The sequence below is a fragment of the Paroedura picta genome, chromosome 1 (genome assembly GCF_049243985.1).
Source record: "Paroedura picta isolate Pp20150507F chromosome 1, Ppicta_v3.0, whole genome shotgun sequence".
Lineage (NCBI taxonomy): Eukaryota > Metazoa > Chordata > Lepidosauria > Squamata > Gekkonidae > Paroedura > Paroedura picta.
Genome location: NC_135369.1, coordinates 167,222,773 through 167,241,826, shown reverse-complemented (window position 1 = coordinate 167,241,826; position 19,054 = coordinate 167,222,773). Strand labels below are relative to the sequence as shown.

The following is a 19,054-nucleotide window of genomic DNA, read 5'->3' as shown; positions in this document are numbered from 1 at the left end:
ATGTGGCTTTCTTGCAGTTCCCTGTATTCCCTGAAAGAGTCCTGATGACTGGGATAGGAAAGCACCGCAAGTCGTTGCAGGGAGAATGAAGGATCAGCAGAAACTGGAGTGACCATCCGTTTACACAAGGGCAGGTTTGGATCTAAGCTATGGTCAGTTCATCGTTTCATATTTTGCGGGCACAGCCATAAGCCTTTGGGGTTGGATTCTAAAAGTAAAGGATCCACGGTGCCAAGCGTTTCCTTTTTCAAGCCACCCAATGACTCACCGGGATGACAGCATACAGTGCAGTGAATGACCTTCTTCAGTGGTATAGCAGGGACATCACCATATAGGATGGGATCTTTCCACCGCTCAAATCTAAAATGACATTGAAAAGGATTGATTCATTTTCTGGCACTGGTTCGTCTACTCTCTACTGGAGGCTATTAGGACGCTGCCCACCCCCCGTTTCTATGGCTTTGCAAAATGTACAAAACAGAATCATCGAGAAGACCATTCTTGCAGAAGCAGCAACGCCGTGGCAGAATCTCTTAGCCCAACCACATTATTTTGTCTCACTAGGAATTTTTGCTCTTGCATCTTGTAATCGGCTCACTGATTGAGCGTAAAGTTTTTTGGTTTTTTTTAAAATACTTGTACACTGCCTTGGATCCCAAGGAGAAAGTCAGACTATATGTGAAAACAATGGATGAATAAAATAATTTGTCCTCTTTTAGGACTATATGTCTGGCTACAGTGTGAGCATGGGCCTTTCTTGTGGTGGCCCCAGTTCTTTTTAACAGTCTTCCAGAAGAGGGCATTTTCAGTTGCTACATGCAGGAAGGCCCATGTAATTGTCTTAATCCAGAGATCATTTGAGGGATAATTTTTTAGAAGATCTGGCTATGATTGCATGTATTTGAATTTGTGTCTTGTTTTTAACAGGGTTCTATTTAAACTCTTAACTTGTGCATGTTAACCTGTTCATATTTTGTTAGCTGGACTATTATGTATGCCGTCCCAACTTGGCTGCTGTACTGCCTGCTGCCTTGAGTTCAAGGGGATCAGATAGTATAGAAATATTTTAAGTAAAATAATTAAACTCTTCAAAAGGTTTCAGATATAGATATCAGATTGTTATAGATATCAGATTATAGATTTCAGATTGTTAGGATTTACATTTGGGGAGCTAACTGTACCAGCTATGGAAAATCAGACAACTGGAGCTACTTTACCCAGTCTCTCAAAGCTATGAGAACAAGCTGAATATCTGATACTGAGGACAGTATTCACAGTGTGAATATTACATAACATAAGCCCCAAATGAAAGTTGAGAAGGCACATGCTGCTGTTTTGCCTTTAAAGCCAAATTGGTCTCTTCCTGTAAACTGCATAGTAGAGACCTCTTGGCATCCCTATGGAAGCTGATCTGAGCTTTTACCAGGAAGACATGGATAACTTTAAAGATACAGGGCAAAATCTTAAAACGTTTTAAAAAGCCTTTGCGGCACTCAAGTTTAGCTAATATTTTATTTTATTTTTCGATTTTTATACCGCGGCTCATGGAAAGTCTTACGGCAGTTTACAAGTATTCTTAACACTATTTCGCTCCCTTATATATTTGGGAAACAGACTCCTGGGAGGAGACTGTCCAGGGCCGTGTCCGTCCAGGTCCACCCTGGTTGGCCCTCCCCCCTCCAGCTCCCACCCTCTCCACTTGCCTGCTAGAAGCCTTGTGGCTGCGGCCTCCACTGTCACCCACAAGGAGAGGGGCAGCGACAGGGCTTTGCAGCCTGCAGGTACGCTCCTGCTGGGAGGGAGCCGAGGAGGGGGAGTTTGCAGCCTCCCTGCGGGCCGTAAAGCTCTGGCGCCGGTGGCAGGGAGGGGCTTTCCACTCCCTTTACCCTGCAACCACGGCCACCCTCTCATGCTCTCCTGCCTGCCGCCCCTTTCAAAGGCCATTTTTTAAAATGGGCTTTGATACTAGTAAAACAATAATTCCATAAAAGGAACCCTTATCAGAAACCAAACAGATGGCGACCACTACCCTAAGATTCTAAACACTCCAACCCCGATCCCCCGATTCAGCTTGAGGGCCAAGTTCTCTTCTGGTGGGAGCAGGGAACCAGATTTAACCTATCCAGGAGATAGGTTTAGTATAAGCATCAGGTAAAAAGGTACAACTTTTTTTTAATGTTGCAATTGTAATATATATTGGATTTTATATAAGGAATATACACCTATGAGGTCTTTTTAAGATTATCACTAAGCAACCTGCATATCAAGTTTACATGGAACAAATATGCCTATATAATGGATAGCAGCTATTTCATATATTAATGGATTGGAGCTAGGAGGGGATGGAGAAGGGCCATTTTCATTGATTCTTTCTTGCTGCTGTAGACCTCCAAGTCCCCGTCATATTGTTCTTGGGTTGTAGTGAGAGGGGAAAAGGTGAGAAAGTCACACTCTGTTATAAAAATCCCTTCCATTAGCTGAAATTACAGCTAGATCAAAGCCACTGTCTTTAGATGCCAGAGGTGTTGGAAATTAGGAAGCAAGGAAGTACATTCATACCTCTGCAGCAAACTTTCACCTCCCAAAGTTCGAATCAGTTTTAAAGCCTGTTCTTTTCCAACTCCAGGAACTCCCTTTCAGAGACGACAAAAAAAAAAAGACACATATTGATACAGGCAGGAGGAATGCTTGGCAATATATGCTAAACATCATGATAAAAACAATGCATTTTTTCGTAATGGCTTGAATGCAAATAGTTACATAATATAAGCCTAGGCAGTAAAAATCTTATGTTTTGACATATCTATTGCTGAGGTTAAAGAAAAAAAGAATGTTAATTTCAATATATTTAGAGGAAAATTTAGGTGTAGGTAGCTTAATGGTCAATATGGTTTAAATGAGTGAACTTCTAGTACTGGGCATCTTGCCTATGATTCCCTCTTTTTCTGAGTTGGGCTTACCGTCCCACAATAGGGACCCAAAGTAGCTCACATCTTTCTCCCCTTTTCCATTTTAACCACACAACAGCCTTGTGAGGTAGGTCAGGCTGAGAATCTGCAACTGGCTCCAAGTCACCCAGCAAGCCTCTGTGGAATAGCGGAGATTCGAGCTGGTCTTGTAGATTCTAGACCAGCGGTGGCTCTCCAGATGTCCATGGAATACAAATACCATAAGCCTCTGCCAGCATGTGCTCAAGAGAATTGTAGTCCATGGACAACTGGAGGCTCACACTTTGGCCACCTCTGTCATAGACCAACACTGTAACTCAGCCTATCTCACCTTTTTTTACCATTGAGAAACCCCTGAAACATTCTTCCGGTTTCAAGAAAACCCAGAAGTGGCATAATCGTGCAGAATATGGTTGGGAAGCACAGCTGTGTACATACCTACCTGGGCCCCCTCCCTTCCGACCCCCTCCAAGGCCCATTACTGGCCATTTGGGGACGGGAGGCAGGTCGACATGACCATATATGGTCAACATCACCCAAGAAATGTTTAACACATCTTAAAATATATAAAACATTAATTAAATCCCACCATTTTAGGAAACCCTTCCAGGGCCATCCAAAAACCTCAGAGTTTCACTAAACCCTGGTTAAGGAAGACAGCTCTAACTGCTGTACCAAGCTGGTCCACATCAGTTTGGGTTATAACAAGTCAGTGTTAAAATACTAAGAGAGAAGACTTTCAGAGTTCTGAAATGCTAAAGAAGAAAACAGGAAGACGAACAGGAATCCGAAAGGCCCAGACACCAAGAAAGGCTCAGGTGGGCAGCCATGGTGAAGCAACAGAACAATTCTAAATCCAGTGGCACCTCTTATTCCAACCAAATTTTATTCAAGGTATAAGCTTTTGTGTGCATGCATATTTTATCAGATACAGTGAGATAGGATATTTCCTATATGCAGTGGGTTAGGACAGTGGTCCCCAACCTTTTTCAGACAGAATTGCTCTGTGAGAACAGCTCATTGCACATGCGCGGGCCTGCTTCCCTCACCCCCCCCCCTCCCACAGTAAGAAGCTTGCCAGGCCGCAAGCTTGCGGCCTGGGAAGTTTCTTACTGCGGGGGGGGGGGGCGGGGAGAGGGAGTCCCGGCTCGGTGCCAGGGACCACCAGGTTAGGACATTCCATTTCACTGTATCGTATGCAGTATGCATGCACACAAAAGCTAGTACCTTGAATAAAACTGGTCGGACTTAGCCACCGGACTCAAGCTTTGTTCTACCAAGAAAGGCTCCTTCAGTTGACAGCAGCTGTGGAATGAAGTCTGGCCCCTGTTGTAACCCGCCTCAAGCCTCCGGGGAGAGGCGGGCTAAAAATTGATTAAATAAATAAATAAAATAAAAATCTGTGAGATCCTAATGGAAGCCTGAGGACCAGTGACATGCAGTCAGATGGGAAACGTGCTGAGCAAAAAGAAGGGGGGGATGGTTCACTGTGTCCTGAAGTCATTTAAAGAAAAAATACCTAAAGAGCTGAAGGTCATTTCTTTTAATCTTGCATTGAATAGTAAACTTAAATGAGATTTGCTAAATAATCAGGGAGACAAGAGTGACCGAACTAACATAACCAGTGTGGGGGGCGGGGGCACAGATTTGAGTGTCAGAGTTTGATCACCATTGGAGGGCACAGCAGCCACTTTTATTTTTGTTGGAAGGAAAGGACTTGTGAGGCCTTTTAGTCTTAGCCTTCAGTGGGGGCTATGAGAGAGTGTTAAAGACAGGAAGGTTAGCGCCCGAGCATTTTCCTCGTTTCTCCTTTTATTGCTGTCCCCTTTGATGTATAGGCTGACGACTCTCAGGGAACTTCCTTCCTTCCTGCTCCTTTCACAGCAGCCTCTCTAGCACACCCCAGCCATAATTCTCTATCATTGGCACCATGGATGCAGGCATGGCTCCAGCATCCACATCCTAGACAGAACAGATTAGGACTCTCTTTCTCCTACACTATCTAACGTAGTTCCTTAATAAAGAAGAGGAGGAGTTGGTTTTTATATGCCGCTTTTCTCTACCAGGGGTCTCAAGGCATCTTACATTCGCCTTCCCTTCCTCTCCCCACAACAGACACCCTGTGAGGTAGTTGGGGCTGAGAGAACTCGGACAGAATTGCTCTGCGAGAACAGCTCTAACAGGACTGTAAATGGCCCGAGGTTAACTAGATGGCCGCACGTGGAGGAGCAGGGAATCAAGCATGGAATCAAACCCAGCTCACCAGATTAGAAGCTGTTGCTCCTAACCACTACTCCACGCTGGCATAGTAATATAAAGTGCTTGTATTATTTTGGAAAGACTAAAGAAGCCTCTGTGGGTTTTGTTGTTTACTCGCCTGCGTGCATACAGGCCGCATGGTTTTCTCGCTTACGCACTTCATGCCGTTGTAGGCTAGCGCACTCTGCTAACTTTAGGGAATATTGTCCCAATATTCCAGTAATTTCAAGGAAGCCCATGCTGGTAGCCATGGCCAACTGCCTCATGCCGAGCTAAGCCTTCACTGGCCTTTGTGGGAAGATGTGGTGTCGGTCAGTTAAGCGGTAAAAGCGAATCCGACCAGTTGATAGCAGTCAGTTAACCACAGCACAGACTAATTACCAAAATGACAGTTGCTACCGGCTCCAGTGGTCACGGGGATGAATCGAAGAGAGGATGACAGAGCTTGGGATGGCTTTGAGGAAGCCAAAGAGAACAGAAACTAGTTTGGAACTGAAATACAAACAGAAACTAGAGATGAGATGGAAAGTCAAACTTGCAATAAGGACGAAAGAAAGTGAATTAAGGAAGGCAAACATTCTCTCCTATATGTTGACTCCGGGAGTGATGCATTGCTACAAACAATCCCCTATCCGTGATCAACTAATAGGGGCTGGTAAAGAGACTATTTGGGGAATGTGTGGAGAATGACAATGCCAAGGTGTGCTTGGGGATGGGGATCAATTATATCCATGGGTGCTCTTGTAACAGAGCCAGTTTGGTGTAGTGGTTAGGAGTGTGGACTTCTAATCTGGTGAGCCGGGTTCGATTCTGCACTCCCCCACATGCAGCCAGCTGGGTAACCTTGGGTTCACCACAGCACTAATAAAGCTATTCTAAGCAAGCGGTGATATCAGGGCTCTGTCAGCCTCAGCTGCCTCACAGGGTGTCTGTTGTGGGGAGAGGAAAGGGAAGGCGACTGTAAGCTGCTTTGAGACTCCTTTGGGTAGAGAAAAGCGGCATATAAGAACCAACTCTTCCTCTTCTTCTAACTCACAGGGTGTCTGTTGTGGGGAGAGGAAAGGGAAGGCGACTGTAAGCCACTTTGAGACTCCTTCAGGTAGAGAAAAGCGGCATATAAGAACCAACTCTTCTTCTTCTTTTGCCCCTCCTACAAGATGGAAGACGTTTGGATTGCTTAACTCGCCTTTGAAGCACAAGTAGACTAAACAGGACCGCTAGCATACATTGAGCCTTGCGACAAAACAAGATCAGTTGCTGGAAAAATATCCACATTCATCTGACTGAAACGGAAACAGGCAAGCAGATGGTTGGAGGAGGACTGGAAATTGAATGCTGGCAGCAAACTACTGTACGGTTTTATGCAGACAGCTGCATTCACTAAACACAAATGCCAAAGGAGGCATAAGGATGCTGCAGCAGGTCTGGTGAGCCCTGCATTGCAATCGTGGCCAGATAAAAGCAAAACAAAAGTCTGCATCCTTGTTATGGTTTGGTTGATGGAGTGGCCTGAACTATCAATATGGGAGTCGGTTTAAGAGAGCACTCCTAAGAAGTCTGCAGAGTGATGGGTGGGGAGAGTGGCACAATTGATGACTCCAGAGGGCTAGTCATATTACTTTACTGTAGCAAAATAAAACAGAAATCTGGTGGCACTTTAAAGACTAACAACACATACTGCAGCATGAGTTTTCTTGAGTCAGAGCTCAACTCTTTTCTATGGAAACTGCATTCCATGTAGGGAGTCAATCTGCAGGAGTCTCTGCTGACCTTACTAGAGGGCAAGGGCAACTTTACGTGATGGTGGAATACGAAGATCTAGGAAGCGGAACTAGGCTGTAAGACCGCCGAACTGTCCTGTTAAATGGATTCGATCCGCTTCAGCATTTTCCTAAATTTACTGCATGGAGGCAGATTCGTTCTCCAGGGACTCCTAATATCAGTCAATGCAGCTGGAGTCACAATTTTCAACTCAATGGGTTGGATCCTACGAGCCTTGCTGGAGGGAAAAGGGGGAGGAGCTTCCCCTTCTGCTTACCAAAGAAGCCATTATGCTAGGGAGGGAGGGATACTGCACGGACATCAGTTATACGGAAAGGGGGCTGCGGTATAGAGGGAAAATGAGCAAGATCAAGTGAAAAAGTAGGTAGCATCCAATCCATTGAGAGCCAGTTTGGTGGAGTGGTTAGGAGTGCGGACTTTTAATTTGGTGAGCCAGGTTTGATTCTGCGCTCCCCCTACATGCAGCCCGCTGGGTGACCTTGGGCTCGCCATGGCTCTGATAAAGCTGTTCTGACCGAGCAGTAATATCAGAACTCTCTCAACCTCACCCACCTCACAGGGTGTCTATTGTGGGGAGAGGAATGGGAAGGCGACTGTAAGCCGCTTTGAGCCTCCTTCGGGTAGAGAAAAGCGGTATATAAGAACCAACTCTTCTTCTTCTTCCAACTCAATGGAGCACAAGGTGCTTCAGAAGACACTATGAGGCAGTGCTTTTGTGTTCTCATGGAACACTCATTCAGAAATAGCTGCCTTCATCATGAGGATGTTGGATTTATTTATTTATTATTCACACTTCTATACCGCCTCTCACGACAAGTTGCCTCGGGGTGGTTCACAATATAAAGCCAATAAAAAACAGTATAAAAACCGAGGTGACCCCCTTAAATATACAATAGTTAAAAAACCAAAAGACTAGCGATGGCATATTTCTCCAATCCACTATCTGTTCCAGCCAGGTCAACATGATAATCCAGTGATTCTGGCCGTCTGGGGATGGATCATACACATAGGGAGGGATCCACAGATCTCAATTCCTCGACCAAACGTCTGGCGGAAGAGCTCCGGTCTCGCAGGTTAGGAGTGCGGACTTCTAATCTGGTATGTGAGGTTCGATTCTGCACTCCCCCACATGCAGCCAGCTGGGTGACTTTGGGCTCACCACAGCACTGAGAAAACTGCTCTGACTGAGCAGTAATATCAGGGCTCTCTCAGCCTCACCCACCCCACAGGGTGTCTGTTGTGGGGAGAGGAAAGGGAAGGCGACTGTAAGCCGCTTTGAGCCTCCTTCAGGTAGAGAAAAGCGGCATATAAGAACCAACTCTTCTATGTTCTTAATTGCATTAGTGTGTAGACTATAATAAATGCATTTCTGGGACGCTTTTCACCATCTTTAGCAGGTATCATAGCCACATTCACTTGGATGCTAATCACAATTAGTACAATGGAGCCTCTTTTTCAAATCAACATGCTGTAGGTAGATGGGAACATATTTATAAAATCATAGTTGGTGCTTTGACAAGACTCTGATACATTACTGGCTCAAGATTAACAGTCAAGGTGGAAGCTGGTACCAGAACCTTAATTTTTTACCCGTTACCTTAGGAAGATAATCACAGCCCAGCAGAATGGCTAATCCAATCAAACACTCTCTGTTGCACTCTAGCGCCTCCTCAATAGAGGACATCAAATAGCAGTCAACGTGTGGGTCCTGCAGGAAATACGGTAAAATGGTGATTCCAGAATTTCATAATCTTTAGTGTGGCCTGATGGGTCACTATATATACCAGGCCACAATATACCACAATATACCACAATATATACCAGGCCACAATATATATGGCCACAATATATACCAGGGGTAGTCACAACCTGTGGCCCTCCAGATGTCAATGGACTACAATTTCCATGAGCCCCTGCCAGCATTAGCTGGCAGGGGCTCATGGGAATTGTAGTCATGGACATATGGAGGGCCGCAGTTTGACTACCCCTGGTATATACTATCCAAAAGGTTACATGATTTGACTTTTTACATGCAAATTCCAGATATTTAATAGAACCCTGTGTCAACTGCTTTAGCTTCAAGGAATGCTGGCACTAGCCCTTACTGTGGAGAGTTAATGTGGGCCTTTATTTTTTTCTTTCATACTTTATTTATTTATATTTAATCTTTATAGGCTGCCCCAACTGAGCCAGCCATCTCGCGGTGGTGTGCAATATTTTACTATATTCTCACTTGATGAGTCTTAATGTGACCCACAGGAAAGACTTTGGAACCCAGGCTAGCTTTCAAATCGCTGATCAAGCGAACTCTCTTCACAACCTTCGCAACAGGCACCATTTCTCAAACTCTATTATCTATCCATGGAATAGGAACAAGAGGCAAAGATACAGAAATCTGAAGCACTTTAAGCAACAGTAGGCTACTAGGCTTGTGCACTGGGGGCCCGCCCCATTCTATCCAATGGGACGGGCTCCCCATTGGATAGAATGGTGAGATGGGGCACCCTCTTTCGGAACCCCTGGACATGGACCCCATGGTAGAATCGTTGTGAAATTCGGAGGGAGGGTCAGAGAAGAGCCTCCTGGAACTACTCTGAAAGTTTGGAGGCTGTAACTGAAAACACCCCCCTCCCCAGGCTCCGGGGAAAGGCAGGAACACAGGAATTCCCATAAAAATCAAAGGCGCCATTGACTTTAATGGGCGCCAAGCCAAATCAGTACAAATCAGGTCCCTGGTGCACAAGCCTATAGGCTACATAACAAACAAGTTTACACAGCACATTCTTCCAAATGGTATTATAGGAATATCACTTTAAAATAGTTTAATTTTTTTAAATGTTTATTTTATATTTTTTAATAGGGAAAATAGTTTGGGGAAAGAGAAAGAGTGCAGTGGCTCTCCTAAAAGCAGCTGGACAAAAGAAAAATGGTTCATACACTCTTAAAAGGTAATTTGGAGAAAGCAAGTAAACGTTTCTAGTACAACTAAGAACCAATTGCCATCCGGCTTACCACAGGGTGATTTATAGCGCAATCATAAGCAAAGTTACACTTCTCAAAGCCCACTGGCTTCAATGGATTGAGAGGGGTGCAAGTATTGCAGTGTCCAATCACTCAAAGAAAGGGGCAAATTCAAGTCACTGATTAAAGGCTGTTTTTTTTTAAAATCCATCATTTAGATTGCATCCTAAATAAAAGTGCATGCTAACTGGTTTCTATAACCAGATAGGGATATCGAGTTAGAACTGCCCAGAGCCTTTATACAACCTCAGAGAGTAAAGCTTAAAATAATAATAAAAAACACACTCAAAACTTAATGCTTAATGTAATTTTGTACTTATTTATTGATGTGGAACACATCTTCTGGCGCACCCCATAAAATAGACGTGATTATGAACTCCTGCCCCAGGGAGTCTGTACTCCCGCCCCAGGGAGCATGCCAGAAGAGGCAGGGAGGCAGCTGGCAGAGGAGGCAGCATCCAAGGCAGTGCTGCACAACCGCTGGTGGCCCAGCCATTGGCTGTGCCACAGCTGGAAGCTGAGGCTGCACCATGCCACTGATGGGGGTTCAGCCAACGGTTGCGCCACTGGTGGGGGTGGAGGCATAGGATGCGACGCTGCTGGTGGGGGCCCAAAGGTAAGGAGGGAGACAGGAAGGAGGAGGAAGTCTGTGTGTTTGTGGGAGCAGGAGGGGGGAGGAACGAAGGAGAATGGGAAAGCAAGAGGTAAGGAGGAAACAGGGAGGGGCAGGGGAGGCTCTGTGTCTGCGTGTTTATGAGAGAGGGAAGGAGCCAAGGAGGAGGTCCAGGAAACAAGAGATAAGGAAAGAGAAGGGAAGGAGGAGGGGGGAAGGGGAGGGAGTTTGTCTGTGTCTCTCTGTGCGTTTGCAAGGGAGAGAGGGGGCCAGGACCAAGGAACCCTAGAGCAGATATGTGTTCCACATACCCTGTGAGAGTCAGACTGTCACTAATTTTTGTTGAAATATTCAAGCTCTCTAGTGTGCATGATTCAAAAGCATATGGAGAATATCCAACAGGGCGTATTGGAGGATATGTGTAGTTAGCATAGTTAGATTAAAACCTTCCTGATATTACTCCCATAGTGTCCTGATGGGTTCATTTGGAGACTTCCTGCTCCTTAGAGCAAATGCTGGCAGGGGCTCATGGGAATTGTAGCCCATGAACATATGGAGGACCACAGGCTGACTACCTTATAGTTGACTACCTGCCTTATAGCACACTTCCTCCCTGCTTGCCTCCAGAACAGACTGAATGGTTGAAGAACAACAGTTAGACAGGACTCCCTTCTCTCATCTTTTTATACAAAGCTGTTTCTCTTCTTAATAAAAGTATTTTATTCTTTTAAGCAGCCTGGTCTTTGCATATTTAAACTGCCAACATTTATGCTGGGCTTTCCTTCCCAATGGGGACCCAAGTGGCTTAAAAGACAGTCCTCCCCTCCTCCATCTTCTCACAACAAGAACCCCAGCAGAAAGGTTACGCGAGAGAGAATGATTGGTCCAGCATCCATGGCAAGAATGCCAATTCAAACCCAGTCCCCCCAGGATTATAATCCAACACTACAATGGCTCCCATCAGACAGGGAAGGCCTTATGGATCAAAGACAGGGAACACAGCAAAGATACTTTTTGGAGAACGATACAGCACCAGGATAAGTGTTCAGAAGAGCTGCCACCCCTTCCAGCTGTTTGAATGAACACTGTGGCTAAAGCAGCATGCACGTGCCGACAAATGGCCAGTTAATTTACCTTGATGTTCATGGTAAAATTCCGGTAGACTGTTTGAGCACCATAAAGGAAGGCATCTCCATCGTTCGTGATGCAGCCATCCACATAGCCCTTTGCATTCAAGTAGGCACACATGGCCTCCGCTTCACCAGCTGCCTGGACCCAAGGGATTCCTAAGCAATCCAGCAGTTCCAGGCACTAAAGAAACAGAATTACCAACTGAGGCTGTAACAAGTCCTCCATTATGACCACTTCCCCACCCTCCCAGAATAATACCTACTTCCTCCAAATGGTCATAGGAGCTGCCATCAACTGCTAAAGCTGACCCATGCAAAGTCTGGCAAAAACTAGGTGGGCTGCTCTTCCACAATATAGTTTATCTTAATGTAAAGCATTTACTGCAATGCCCAGAAACCAACAGAGAATATGGATATCACAAAAAGAATGCTAGATGGCTCCTATACCTTGAACATGATGCCAACATGGATGAATAGATAGTCTAACATTCACACTCGAAAACCCCAAGAATGAACTCTACCATTTGTCAACCCTCTTGCTTGTGTTGATTGCCATCATCTCTCATGAAATGTGGATGGCCTTCGGGAGAAAAGAACACCCCTACAAGGTTAGAGGTAATGGCCACTGATATACCTCCAAGCAGGTATCACCTACAGAGACTGATACACACCACTTGGGCATCTAGCAGCCATGCCAAAAAGTCTGAAGCGAGAGAAAATCTTGACAGCCTTCCAGTTTGCAATCTTCCAATAGAGGCAGGAACTGAGAAAGGCTTTTGTGCTTGAAGTTATATTAATACAAGTCGTGATGTAAATGGGAGAGAAAGGAAAACACAATTTGCTTCAGATCGGCCCTTGTGGCTTTCCAGGTCCCGTAAAACCTTGAAAAATTTAGCCCCAAAACATATCTTAAGCAACCCGTCAACAACATTCTACGAATCCACCACCGCCAATATTCAGCGCTCTGAAAACCATGCTGATCAGCCCTATAAACTTGCCTCTTTCAAGAACGATCTGAAATGAGATCTCCCTGTTCTTGCAGCCCTGGGCTTGACGAAGGGCCCAAAACGAACCTCTGACCGCTTACTCATCGTATCTGCTTTCAGCTTCGGTGCATCTCCCTCCATCACGAATACCAGATGGATCCCCATTAATGTCAAAGAAGAGACTCGGAAAAAAAGATTTCTGCAACAATGGGAAAGAAAAGTCACTTGGGTAGAAGTTGTAAACTAGGGAGAATTTCATGGTGGTCCAATGTTGGTTAGGAAACAGAAATCCTGAATGTTGGGCTTTTTTATGGAAATGAATAGAGCATATGCCTATGTCCCCCTCCTCCAACCTCAGAGCATGCCAAAGGGTCAAATGACTGGCAGGGGCTGCAAGAGTGGCAGCCCCAGGGTCATGGCAACTGCCAGGAACTCAGCACGGGGACCAGAAGACCAGAATGACAGGACAGGAGACAGAGATGACTACAGCAGTAAAAGAAGCAGGCAATCAATGTGGAGGGACGGGGTGGGCCCACGGGAAGCTGGCCGGGTTTAGCTGGTGGGGATGTTCTCAGGAGCTGACAGAAAACCCCAGGAGGGACCTATCACAGAGACAGCATGGAGGAAGGAACCAAATCAATTCAACCCCAACAGGTGGGACTATCTAGAGCTGGGGTGGCCAAAATGGTGGCTCTCCAGATGTCCATGGCCTACAATTACCATGAGCCCTTGCCACCATTTGGCCACCCCTGATATAGAGAGCCAGAGATTGGGGGAAGTTGGGAAGAGGGAGAAACAAACCTACCTCATATTAGGCAGTTCCCACAATAGGCCAGAAGAAGCAACTGAGAGCAGATATCTAGGGATGACCAAGGAACCAGGTGCTACAACCTTCTCCTCTCCCTATTCTGAACCTGAGGCAAGCTGATGCCCATCTGACAGCAGGAGGACAAGTATTGGACTGGGGGTGGCGGGACACACAAGTACATCTAGGTCATCTAGTTTCCCAAAGACTCTTTTAGTCGCGGCATGTTAAACATAGATACCCAAAGTTGTTGTCAACTCAGTGCAACATTTCAGCAGTATGACATTTTGGTGATCACTCCTAACCCTTCTGGGGAAGGCACTGGCAAACCACCCCGTATTGAGTCTGCCATGAAAACGCTGGAGGGCATCACCCCAAGGGTCAGACATGACTCGGTGCTTGCACAGGGGATACCTTTACCTTTACCTTTACCTAACCCACACAAGCTTCAGCGAATAAATATAAGATTGATTCAGGTTTCCCCTCAGCCACCAAGAAGCTATTCAAAGCTATTAACTGAAGCCAATTTGCTGGCTCAGTTCAGCCACCCCTGTGAAACCATGATTTATTTTAATTGTATTGGTGGTTTTGTGACACCAGGATTCAAACCCAGGCAAGGGCTCAAATCTTGGTTTGCTTCCACAAATTAGCTTTATCTCATTAGTGTGAGAGAGCTTTGCCAGGGAACAAGCCAGGACATCTGTGTTTGGACGCAATGCAAAAACATAGCTAATACAAACCGTGGTTAATATACTGGCTTCACATCCTGGCTTGATGGACCCTATCGAACTGTGGTTAAGGTGATGGCCTGCGTTCAAGCACTAATTATAGTGTGATTTCATACAATGAACTTTGCCTGCTTCAAAAGTGGGTTTTTTTTTAAATTACAGACTCAAGTTCAGACAAGTTAAGATCAAGCAATCTTCAATGCCATCTTAAGCAGTATTACCCCCTTCAAAGCCCAGTGAGGTCGATTATTATTATTATTATTATTATTATTATATTTATTATATTTATACCCCGCCTCCCCCCGAAGGCTCGAGGCGGCTTACATAACCCCGTCCCCTAAAACCATAAAATGACAATAAAATCCGATAATTTACAGTAATGGCAACAGCGATGGCGTAATCTACTCATTGCTCTCCGCATCCTCAACTACAGGAGGGGGTGATGCTCTCTACCGCCAGTTTGTGAGGGGGGGGCTGATCTTCTTCCGCCCGGCCTCAGTTATAAGCCTCGCGGAAGAGCTCCGTCTTACAGGCCCTGCGGAATGCTGGTAATTCCCGCAGGGCCCTCAGCTCTTCAGAAGGGTATAATTCTTTTTAAGACTGCAGTATAAATTTCATTAATTGGCCTAGGAAAACACATGAAGTTCAATGGGGGACCTCCTCCAAAGAGCCCAGAGGACTGCAGTCTAAACTGGTTGAAATCAGAGTGTTTCAGCTTCTCTGAGCTAAGGATGAAATTGACTGGCACCTTGTTTATTGGGCTAAAGGTGGCAGTTTTGGATATTTAAAGCTGTCAAAGTCATCCTACATTCATTAATTCATTCATTCATTCATTCATTAATTCATTAATTCATTCATTCATTATATTTATATACCGCCCTCCCCGAGGGCTCAGGGCAGTTTACAGAAAACAGGAAAAGATACAATTAAGTCACATAGGATAGAGCCAGCATGAAGTTGTGGTTAAGAGCAGCGGCCTCTAACCTCCAGAACCAGGTTTGCTTTTGTACTCCTTCACATGCAGCCAGCTGGATGACCTTGGGCCAGTTACTTTCTCTCAGAACTCTCTCAGCCCCACCTCTTTATTTTATTTTCAGGCTTCTATACCACCCCTCAGGACAAAGTCGTCTTGGGGCAGTGCACCTCACAAGGTCATTGTTGTGGGTAGAAAAGGGAAAGCAATTGTAAGCCGCTTTGAGACTCCTTAGAGTAGAGAAAAGTGGATATAAAACCTAATTCGTCGTCTTCTTTTGTCCTCTAAAAGCTATTTTCTGTCCCAATCTAAACGGAGTTACATCCTTCTAAGGCCAATGATTTTAATGAGAAGGATTTAACTTTGCTCAGGTTCACCATGCAAATGTACACACACCATATTTATTATAGATTCAAGTGGGTAGCCATGTTGGTCTGAAGCAGCACAACAAAACAAAATCATACTCCAGTGGCACCTTTAACACCAACAAAGATATATTCAAGGTGTGAACTTTCGAGTGCAAACACTCTTCCTCAGACTATGAACTGATCATCATGACAGTTCATAGTCTGAGGAAGAGTGCTTGCACTCGAAAGCTCACACCTTGAATAAAACTTTGTTGGTCTTAAAGGTGCCACTGGACTCTGATTTTGTCATATATATATTTATTATAATAGACTCTTCTCCTGGCTTTTCTCTCTCCAGGCACTCTATTTCTGCCATTCTGTCACCATACACACTCACATCATCGCTAACTGTATTACTTAATTCCAATACTTAAGCTGCAGTTCTAACAACACTGTATTGGAAGTAAGCCCCATTGAACAAAATGGGATCTCCCTCTGAGTAGAAACCCTTGGACTCCTCTGAATGTAACTTGTTTATCCTGCTTTTATCAATTTCATCACCTTTGTCATTCAGTTTAACAATTTCCCAGCAGTGGACTCCTAAATCTTCAGTAATAGGCCCATTTACCAATTTCAACTGTTTCGCTATGCCCTTATTTTGCTGCCGTTATAAATCACCAACCATTTCCAAATCTGTTTTTCTTACACGTTCATCTGCAGAGTGAAGACCATTAGAGGATCTGCAGGCAATTAATACCCCAGCATGTTTCTGTTTATTTGCTTCCCAATTGAGAGCAACTTCACAGTCCCGCCAATGCTGAAATGTGAGGTGCAGTTTTCAAATCCCTCTATTAAAAAAAGAAAAAAGCAAGAAAACATTCACTTGGAAAAGTCAATGTTTTCTTGCTTCATTCCATTTAACATTCTTTTTTTAATCTAGAAGGGAACTTAACAAAATGTCACAATAGTGCTGTTGAAAACAATGGAGAAATACATTTGGGATACATTTTGGGTTGGATCCAGAATAAATTATCCATCCGCTGAACAGAACATTCCTGCCCCCCCCCCCCCCATCCTCCACTGATCTCCATAAAATGAAGCACTTGGGGAACAGTGGACCCTGAACAACAGCATGAGGCTATGGGAATCTGCAGAAGAAAGGGGGAAATCTCTGCGAAACTGCCAATTTATTCTGGATCTAACCTCTTGAGTTGGATCCAGAAAAAAAGATGGTTTTGTTTGATCTTACAAGCATCTTTCCCTTCCTCTCCCAACAACAGACACTTGAGAGGTAGATGGGCGTTAGAGAACTATGAGAGAATTGTGACTAGCCAAAGGTTGCCCAGCCGGCTGCATTTGGTGGATTGGGGAATCAAACCCAGTTCTCCCAAATTAGAGGCCACCGCTCCTAAGCACTGCATCATAGTGGTTCTTACAATGTAATGGAATTTCTGTTGGGGGAAGAGGAGCCAATATTTGGCAGTTCCTCCCTCCCACTGTTGACCCCACACTTACTGACTCCTAAGAGCAAAATTTCAGGGGGCTTACTGGCCTGAAGAAGCAGAGGGGGAAACTGCGCTTTGCATGCCCTACTTTGGACCCAAGCCCTTATCTTTTGGGAAAATCAACAGGTAAGCCTTGCAGACCCATCCAGTATTTTGCAATATTGCTGTACCCACCTGAGGTGAGGCTTTGTCACTACCCCGACCATCTTTTTAACGCTCTGTGCTTCACATACCCAGAGGCTTAAATCAACAGCCAGCGTCTTGCCTTTAAGGTGACTGAGGGGGACATGTTGTTTTACTGGTTCCAGGATCTGCCACAGACTGGTGACTCCCATCGTCTCAAAGATTCCGCCGGAACAAGTAGAGCAGCTGTAAGGGCCGACACAAATAGGGGCTCAGGTGACGCAACTGAAATGGACAAACAACAAAAACAACAAAAAAGGGAAAGTGAATCCAACCAGTTTTGTCAAGAGGGTCAAGCTACAACAAATAAAATAAAATAACAAATTAAAAATTTATTATATAGCGTGCACATATGTCAGAATTTAAAACATTTGGTGTCTGAATATCAGATGGTACAATTTACAAGCATTCCTAGTGGATAATAGTCCTATGAACCACATGAAACCAGATGTGTTTCGGCCTATACAGTCTTCCTCAGAGGTCGCACATACGTTAAATACACAGAACACGCATTCAGAGTATTATACATTTTTCATGTATAACGTATAACACTCTCTGAAAGCATGTTCTGTATGTTTATTGTGTTTTATACAACTGAAATGAAGACAAGCAAGGGAAATTGACATTTGTAGACATCGTTCACAAGGTTAAAATGCCAAAAGACTTTCCCTTGGAAAACCCAAATTCTTTTCAATGTATGGATTCCAATGCTAGCTTTAATGATGAGAGTAAATGAAAGGGAAGCTATTTATTTATTTATTTATTTAGGCAATCCAATCATAAATCTTTAATGGATGATATGTGATGGAAATCTTATTGCCTTCCCTTACAAGAGGACTGTTTTCTGGTGCCCCAGAGGGTCAAGACAGAACCAGTGGGTTGAAATTAATTCAAAAAAATCTTCAGCTAAACATCCAGAAGTTCCTGACAGTTAGAGCGGTTTCTCAGTGGAACAGGCTTCCTCAGGAGGTGGTAGTTCTCCTTCTTTGGAAGTTTCTAAGCAGAGGCTAGATAGTCATCTGGCAGAAATGCTGATTTTATGAACTTAGGCAGATTGTGAGTGGGTGGGCAGGAAGGGATGTGCCAGTGTTTGTCTCTTGTGGCACTTGCTTGAATACCGAGGGAATTGCTGATCTTCACTGTGGAGTGGTAGGTGAATTTCTTCTAGGCCAGGCTGGATTCTGGCGATTTTGGGGTTTTGGTAGGGGGATCACTTGGGCATGAAATTGGGGTCACTGTAGGTAGGCAGGTAGTTGTGAGTTTCTGCATTGTACAGGGGTTGGACTAGATGACCCTGGAGGTACCTTGCAACTCTATGATTCTATGATAGGGAAGCCTACAGGGTTCTTCCCCACCCCCCCATTATTTTTCCACAGTAACCCTGTAAGGTAGGCAAGGCAGAATGAGGCATTTGATTCAATAAGCTTATGGGCTATGTGGGGTTCGGAATCCAATCCAGGTCTGACATTTCCAGCCGGTATACCACACTGGTTCTCAAATAGCCCATCTTCATATATGTGTACGTGTGGGCTTACTGGAGATCTCGAAAAAGCTGCAATTTTGATAGCATCTAGAATTATACATAACTGCAAACAGGCTGACTACCATGAAATTGGTAAAGGGGCCCATAGCAAAACTCCATGTTGCTGGCCACTGTATAAGAACTCTAAGAGAAGGCTTGTTTCATACCTGTTATAAGGGGTGGAAAAAATGGCTTTGATTTCAAATACGATATCAGGCCAAGCAGGATTGTGCTCAAGAGCCAAGATAGTTT

General features: G+C 44.7%; 1 protein-coding gene across 5 annotated transcripts in view; it reads right to left on the bottom strand.

The window, feature by feature from the left end:
- The window catches only part of GEN1 (GEN1 Holliday junction 5' flap endonuclease), a 48,521-nt gene that overhangs the window by 20,459 nt on the left and 9,008 nt on the right, over positions 1–19,054 (bottom strand). For 3 of the 5 annotated variants that reach the window (XM_077311210.1, XM_077311220.1, XM_077311229.1), the window contains exons 2-7: positions 17,272–17,505; positions 12,752–12,938; positions 11,758–11,934; positions 8,587–8,697; positions 2,560–2,633; positions 269–360 (exon numbers count right to left, since the gene is read on the bottom strand). In XM_077311210.1, coding sequence (XP_077167325.1) covers positions 269–360; positions 2,560–2,633; positions 8,587–8,697; positions 11,758–11,934; positions 12,752–12,938; positions 17,272–17,432 — 802 coding nt within the window. In that variant the 5' untranslated portion in view covers positions 17,433–17,505. The remainder of the gene's footprint in view (positions 1–268; positions 361–2,559; positions 2,634–8,586; positions 8,698–11,757; positions 11,935–12,751; positions 12,939–17,271; positions 17,506–19,054) is intronic. The other 2 variants (XM_077311193.1, XM_077311202.1) reach the window with 2 other exon arrangements.